The sequence below is a fragment of the Meriones unguiculatus genome, chromosome 2, assembly GCF_030254825.1.
Source record: "Meriones unguiculatus strain TT.TT164.6M chromosome 2, Bangor_MerUng_6.1, whole genome shotgun sequence".
NCBI lineage: Eukaryota > Metazoa > Chordata > Mammalia > Rodentia > Muridae > Meriones > Meriones unguiculatus.
The window spans coordinates 81,960,598-81,968,859 of NC_083350.1; the positions used below are offsets into that span (position 1 = coordinate 81,960,598).

General features: G+C 37.2%; 1 protein-coding gene and 1 pseudogene across 2 annotated transcripts in view; both read left to right on the forward strand.

Moving 5' to 3' along the window:
- Edil3 (EGF like repeats and discoidin domains 3) overlaps window positions 1–4,711 on the forward strand; it is a 530,137-nt gene extending 525,426 nt beyond the window's left edge. For both annotated transcript variants that reach the window (XM_060377743.1, XM_060377742.1), the window contains one exon: window positions 1,785–4,711. In XM_060377743.1, the coding sequence (XP_060233726.1) occupies window positions 1,785–1,934 (150 nt within the window). In that variant the 3' untranslated portion in view covers window positions 1,935–4,711. The remainder of the gene's footprint in view (window positions 1–1,784) is intronic.
- A 1,268-nt stretch (window positions 4,712–5,979) lies between these two features.
- Window positions 5,980–7,535, forward strand: LOC110543805 (calcium-binding protein 39-like; annotated as a pseudogene).
- The last annotated feature ends 727 nt before the right edge of the window (window positions 7,536–8,262 follow it).

Consider the following 8,262-nt stretch of genomic DNA (forward strand, 5'->3'; position numbering starts at 1 on the left):
AATTAATAACACAATGTATAAAGATGTGGATTAAATTTCTATTGTGCTCTGAAAGTTTTTTTCTTTCTCCCTCTCTGTCTCTCCTGTCCCTTTTTTGCTCCTTCCATTCTTTCCCCCTTTCCTCCTTCCATCCCTCTCATCCCTGTTTCCCTCTTTTCTTCTTTTTCTTCTTGCTTACTTTGTTAACTTTATTCTCAGTCATCACATTGGTCTTATAGTCAAGTCAACCGCCGATAAGAGTTGACTTTCAATTATGAGGTAATACAGTGTAAAGGCAGATGAATGTACCCTTCCTTATCCTTTCTTCTACACATTATTACGTCCAGTATGCCAACTCTTTTTTTATAGTACCTGTGTGAACATTATATTTTTCAAGATGATGGCTGTACTTTGCACAGTGCTTGGATCTCTAAGTCATTCCTTGAACGGGAAAGAATTAGGCAACTTGCAAGATCAATGTCAGCTCATGGCAAATGCAAAAATTCAATATGTATGTCATTAAAAATAAAACAAAAGGGGGCAGGGTAGCAGCAATGACAGATTTACATTTCCCCAACTAATAAATCAATTTTTGAGTTATTTGATTCTTAAAATTAAATATTGAAAACTCAAAATATTTGTTTTTTTTATTTTAACTTTTTAAAAAATTTATTTCTTTTTCTTAACAATTTATTCATTATATATCCTGATTGAAGTCCCCTCCCTCAACCCCCCAGTCCCATCCTCCCTCCCTCCCTCTTTTTTTCATCCCCTTCTCCTAGCCCCCTGAAAGGGGGAGTTCTCCACTATTGCCATCTGCCCATAGCTTGTTAAGTCTCATCAGGACTGCTTGGATCCTCTTCCTCCATGGCCTGGCAAGACTGTGTCCTCTGGGGCGTGTTCAGAATAGCAAACAGGATAGACACCAGAAGAGGTGGAAGAGAAGAAATAGGATGGGAGCCTACAGATGCTGAGACTCAGGGCCAAACTTTAGGCAGAGCACAGGGAGTCTTATGGATAAAGAGAAGGGTGGGATTAGAAGGACATGGAGGAGACAGGAGCCCCACAAGGAGGTCTACAAAACTAAAAGACCTGAGTCTAAGGGGTCCTGCAGAGACTAATGCACCAACAGAGGACCATGTATGGAGAGGACCTAGAAACCCTACTCAGATGTGGTCTCCATGTGGGTCTCTGAGGGAGTAGATCAGGGGCTGCCTCTATCATGAACTCAATTGACTGCTCTCTGATCACTCGCCCCTGATGAAGGTATTTGTTTTAAAGTGTCTGAAATATGTTTTAATGAATAAAAAGTGCACAGATGGGTTAGTTGTCAATATATTCTCTCTACAAGTATGAGGAAATGAGTTTGATTTTTAGGACCCAAAGAAAATGCAAGCATGATAGTACATGCTTTTACACAAGGTGCTGCAAAGGTAGAGACAAGAGGATCTCTTGAGATCTCTGACCACCAATTTAACCTAGTCTGGAAAGCCCAAGTATCATCGTATCAAAAAAAAAAAAAAAAGAGAAAAATCAGAGTGAACATCTACAGAGTGAGGTTGACCTCTATCCTATCCTCCATGTACACACACAAATACCCACATTCACGTGTGCATCTACAAACACACATGCATTTTATGTACCCATACTTGTGCACCATACACAATACATAAACAAATATTACTCTTAAAAATAAAACCAGCCGTTACCAATTTTAAATTTGCAATGTGTACTACAAACAAGAAAACAAACACACCTGAAAATGAAAGGCCTAACTAATCCTTTTCTTTGCTCTTCTTTATTAGGTTTTTCAAGGCAATTTTGACAATGACACTCACAGGAAAAATGTCATCGACCCTCCCATCTATGCACGACACATAAGGATCCTTCCTTGGTCCTGGTATGGAAGGATTACTCTGCGGTCAGAGCTGCTGGGCTGCACAGAAGAGGAATGAAGGAAGGGAGCACACATCCCACAATGCTTTTCTTTATTTCCCTACAAGTAACTCCATGAAATGAACTGTGCAAAATCTGATGGAAACTGAATGTCTTTTTTTTTTTTTCTTTTTTCTCATGGAAAAGTGTTCAAATTATGGTAGGCTGCTAACTGTCTTTTAAGGAGTTCTAAGCCTGCCTTTTCAATAATATATTTTTTGTTGTTTTTATCTCCCAGCCCTCCTAAGTCATACCACCCTATCTGTGACTTACTCTCCTTGTTCCATGAATTATATAAATTGGTTGAAGTACAATAGGCAGAGTAAGTCTCCTTTTTACTGCAAAATAAAGAAATTCATAGTCATCAGATGAAATGGTTAAGAGAGAATTAAGGTCACATTACAATGTTAGCAATAAGTTATTTTCTGTAATGAGTTTGGCTTATCCTGATTGTTTCCCTGTGCCTAACACTGTTAGTGTTTATTACAGAGATTTGGAGAAGAATAGATAATATGCAGTACCAATTAATATGACATATTCCAATCTTATTTTCTTTACTTCTAATAAAAACTAAGTTCCTTCTGCTCACACTTATATCGTTTATATGTTATATAAATAGGTAATATTCTTTTTCATTGATTATTCTCCCTTTATTTTCCTTAAAGTGTTGTGTTTATTTATGAACACAACATTCATTAGTGCACTTGAACAGGACTGGAAAAGCAGCTGGTTCCATGTTTAATATCAGCACACTGAACCTAGCTTTTATTTTTGAAGGAAGCTATATATATTTCAGTACCAAAGGCTTCTGTTTTCTGAGAATCCCTTCTTATCATTTGGTGAAAGAGAACGACAAAAATGCCACAGCCCTTGAACTCAAATCTTCATTTCTTTGAAATAATAGCATCACTCTCTGTGTATTTAATATATTAACAGATATGTGTGACCCTACTGCTGCACAACTTGGTCAAGTGTACTCAACGTTTGTTTTGTTTTTGTTTTTTTTTTTTTCACATTCCCACATTTCTGCAAAATGAAATTGTCAATGCAGTTTAAAACCAGTGGTGGTCTCCCAAGAGAGTGCATTGCATAATTATAGATGAGAAGCAATGAATTTACTAATGACAAAGTCATAAAACGTTTTCAAGATGAAAATTGATTTCTATTGCTTTGCTTTAAAAATCCTAGAAAAAAAAGCAATTATCATAATAATTTGTCATTGATAATGAAGGCATCATTGACATATGTCTCAAATTAAAGCTCACCCTTACTCCATAAATGTCCTCCACACCTAATTTATAAGCTTTACAAGTATTTATTTTATAAGGCTTAGACACAGAATTATTGGAGTTTTAAATTGAAGGTTCAGGAAAGAAAACGGTGGATGTGTATGAAATGCTAAAGCCCTGCACAACACTGCTATATTTTAAATTTTTGCTTTAATATGTGTGCTGCATAAGGAAATCCACTACTGTCATGTCCTGTCTGTCCCCGTGTTCACAGCATTTCTCAGTGATGTAAATATGGTGTGGTCTTCAATCACAGTGAAGAAATGAAAGAGAAAGTCAACCACATTGCCATTTTAGATAACAGCAAATTCATTGCTCTGTGGCGGCTAGCAGACCGAATGTTTGTCCCAAACCCCTGTGCTTACTTCATCAGGTTAAAAACCTGTTGATTTTCAGTATCTAAAATGCTGAGTAATTTCCAACATTTTTTCAAAACAAAACTGTTGTGTCCTCAATACAATTGTCCTCGATAATGTTTTAAACTATCAATTCAGAATATTTAAAGTAGCATTTTCAATTAAAATAGGATTACATAGAATTACTTAAGGTCTAAAAGTACAGCATTTACTGTCTAGCAATGTTTCTTGTTTCTATGAGGTATAACCATATTACTAAATTTGTAGATGGGTGTTCTTTATTGCATATTCTTAATATTTATACTTAATATTCAGTTCTAGAAATTATGAATAATATTTTGTGTTGAGATACTTTTCAAAATTCCCCTTGAATTCATGTGCCATTTTGAATTTTGCTTTGTTGCTACCTGTTTAAAGTTTGTTTTCCACAGGAGTTTGGTACTAATGGAACTTGTTATCATTTAGAGAGTCAGTGAGCAGCTTTCTCTGGCTTGTGCACTCTCTCTCTGCTCAGTGAGTGACTTACAGCACAGCATGCCCAGTGGATATGCACTTTCATTAAGGGTGCATGCACATAATATAATGACAAGTATTGGGAAGCAGCTTTTGTATCAGTCGTTTCTGCTACAGCTGCAAGCTGAAATGTCATATTTTTATTCAATTTTATTTGCAAATAAAATTTTACAAACACAAAACGCAGAAGCACCAGGTCCTCACTATGTTACATAATTATCATAAGGTAATTTTATAATTTAGGAAATTATGAATTAATTAACTTTTAACATTTCATTACTCATTTCATATATGTTATATTGTAATCATCTGTCATAGACACTAATTCCTACTTTAGGGTTGACTTTCTCTTTGTGAATGTCTTCATAAAGATAGGTATGAATTTTGAAGAGCAGGTATTAATGACTGTATCTTTGCTAGACAACAAATTATGAAATATAACATTGAATGCTCTCATCTGGTGTGTGTATAAGGACAGAAATAACTAAGATACACATAACTTTTGCAACCTTTCAAGCTGTGTAATATTCCAATGTTGTTTTTTTCTTTGTAGATATACTTAAATCATGTAGGATGTTGTAAAACCAGTATGACCCTGTCTAGTCTTCAAACTTAAAATAAACTTTCAAAAATCTGTTACTTTTGAGGTGGTTGTAATTAAACATGTTTGTAAGAATGTACGAATTGTCTGTGGATGCACACTAACCTTGGCCACATACTTAGCTTAACATTTATTTATATAGACCAACTAAATAGGTAAAGAAAAAGAGATTTTAATTGTATAATTGTTTACAAATATAAGACCGCAAAAGTGGTTTTTAAAGATTATTAAAATATGTAAATTTACCTATATTTTTTATTTGCAGAAATTTTGCAAAATATTAATAATCCAGCCATTTTCTCCTCATGTATACTTAATGATAAATCTATTGTTACTCATATGATATTTCTATTGCTTTTAATTTTTTTTCAATTTATCATGCTCAGAAATGTATTGAAGAAAGCTGGTTGGTAATATATCTCTATCTCCAGCTGTTGTTTAATGAAAGTCTGAACATATGGATTCTTTAAAGCCCTCTTTCTGGCTCTGTAGACATCACCAGTAAATTATGCATGTGTAATACCCACCCTTTAATATCTTTTTAGGATCCAAAAATATTAGAGTAAAACTAAAGATATTAAACGCTTCTTTCTTCTAGCTTCTGTGACTCTTTGATACCTCAAGTTTCATGATTTTATATTCCTACATGCTCTCATTTGATTGCATTTTAATATGAATGTTTCAATGGGGGTTCCTTTTGGGGTCTAATATTTTAAACACAAGGATACATAAATGTTCTTTTATTAAGTAAAAACAATTATGTGAACATTCTCAAAGAGCCTGAAAGTGAATTATGAAAACAACTATATGGAGTAAATTTTTATTATGCTAACATATTACTATGTAGAAAATCTTCAACCAGAAAGAGAGCAGCAGACTCAAGATGCAAAAATGGGAGAAACACTTAGAATTCCAAGGAGAAAAGACTGACCAGGGGAGGAGTTATCCAAGACTATGAGGTATAACAGGACGAATCATACAACCTAAAACAGAGTATCTACAATCTCAGTTTTGAGTGTTGAATGCATGACTAAATACGATTTTTGTTTGCTTGTTTTTGTTTTTTGTGTTTTTTTTTTTTTTTGGCAGCTGCAGAATGACAGTTTACTACAAAACACACCAGACCAAAAAAAAAAAAACAAAAAAAAAACAAACAAACCAAAAAAAAAAAAAAAAAAAAAAAAAAACCACAACCACCAGACGAGAAAGAAGCACCTATGAGCATTTGAAAAAAAAAATATATATATATATATATATATATATATATATATATATATATATATATACATGAACAAGTTTCCTCTGTACTGAGGGAAGTCTAGCACAACCTTCTAACCCCGTGGTTTGTGATCCCACTACTGTGATCCTGCCTCTCAAAACAGTCACCCCAAAGCATTCTTTCCATAACAACAGCTATTGAGGAAATATCCTCATAGCCTCTGACCCTCCCGAGGTGCCTGCAGCGGCGACTACCACCACCTGCTTGCATTTCTCCTCTGAGAAAGCCACAGCCCATGAGTGTTCTCTGGCTCTGCGGCCCTTGTTGGTCTCACTTGGTCCTCAGCTGCTCCGAGCCTCGCCCTCAGCAGTGGGAATGGGCCATGAGGCAGGCACGGGGTGCAGTGAGAGAAGTGAGCAGAGACTGTTGCTCCGGAAATTAGGAACCGGTACTACAGCTAGGCAGCAGCAGACAGGGAGTGACAGTGTGGCCTGTCTCCTATTCCTTCAGTGCCCGAAAAAGCCTGTCTAAATCCCTCCCCACGGTCTGTCTCAAGAGACACTGTGCTCTTTCTTGAGGGCCAGGGCGACCCAGGGTCCAGCTCTGCAGTTACTCTTGCCTTTTCTATGTTTAGTATAATGGCTGATTCCGCAAGCCATCACACAGTGCCTCAGCTGGCACAGGAGCTCTACAGCAGTGGGCTGCTGGTGACACTGGTAGCTGACCTGCGGCTGGTAGACTGAGGGAAAAAGGATGTGACCCAGATCGTCAGCAGCATCCTGAGACGGAAGAACGGTACACGATGTCCTCCCGTGGAGTACATCACTTCTCACCCTCATCCTGTCGATGCTCCTCCAAGGCTGTAACGCCGCACAGATTGCCTTACCCTGTGGGATCATGCTAAGAGAAGGTATTCACATGAACTACTTGCCAAAATCATCCTTTTTTCTAATCAGTTCAGGTATCAGGTATGTGGACCTGTGCTCTTTTGATATCTCTTCGTTTGCCTTTGCTGCTTTTAAGGATTCGTTAACCAGACATCAAGTGTTGGTAGCAGAGTTCTCAGAGCAAAATTATGACATTGTTTTTGAAGATTACGAGAAACTGCTGCAGTCTGAGAACTATGTGACAAAGAGACAATCTTTAAAGCTGCTAGGTGAGCTGACCTTGGACCGCCCAAACTTCGCCTTTATGGCCAAGTACATCAGCAAGCTGGGGAATCTGAGGCTGATGGTGAACCTGCTTCCCACAAAAGCCCCAACATCCAGTTCGAAGCCTTGCATGTCTTTGCAGTGTGTGTGGCCAGCCCCCACAAAACGCAGCCTATCGTGGAGATTCTGTTAAAAAACTAGCCCAAACTCGTGGAGCTTCTGAGCAGATTCCGGAAAGAAAGAAGAGACGATGAGCAGTTCCCTGCCGAAAAGAACTGCCTGATCAAACAGATTGGAGACTTGAAGAAAGCAGCCCGGTGAAGCCGGGCCCCACCTAACAGCCGTTTGCCTTGAGCAGTGTGTGCAGTGTCATTTCAAAGTCTCCATTCTTGGGAAGACTTTGGAGGTCCTGTTTTTCTCAATTGATTGTTCAAAGTAGATGGAATATAAAAGTTTTTTTTTTAAATTCAAGTTAAAAAAATAAAAATATTACTAACCCGAATGTAATGTTTTATCTTTTACCAATATTAGTTTTTACAAAATTAATGATCAAGGCAATATAGCTTATATTTCTGAAAATATTGCTTTTGAAGTGGAATAAGAACATTTTTTTTCAAAGAGAGAAACAGTAGGATTAAAGCATTTTGCCAGGGGAAAAACATCTCAAGTATTCTGAAACAAAATGCACTGCCACATTTGTCTTTACAAAGTCAGGAATGCCTAGCGTAAGCAGCAATTTCTCTATTGATTCTGGAGAAGAAAATAAGCTTCTTTGATTCTCTTCCAGTAGTCACCTATAACTCATGCTGCACATTTTACCATGGCTGCCAAGGAAAGTGCTTTCCACAGCAAGCAAATCACCCTTACTTGAAGAGTTATTTAAATTAGTTGAATTTGGTAGCAGGAAAGGGAGGACACTTTTAGAAAAGGCACCTCATTCACTTGTTTTCATGACTTGCAGAATTTGACTGAGTCGTTTGAAAGCACTATTGCTATGGAAAGGTGGTGCAGTCACACCAGCAAATGGTCAGCACATCTCATTATGAAGCATGGCATGTGGTGATTGCTTCTGATACAATTTCATTTTAATGGTATTAAGAGATGAGTCATATTCTTTCATAGTTAGATAAAGCCCCGTTACACCCTTCGTATGCCAACACATCAGTGTGTTAGTACGAAGATTAATGCAAGGGGAACCGCACTCCTTGCCATGTGCATG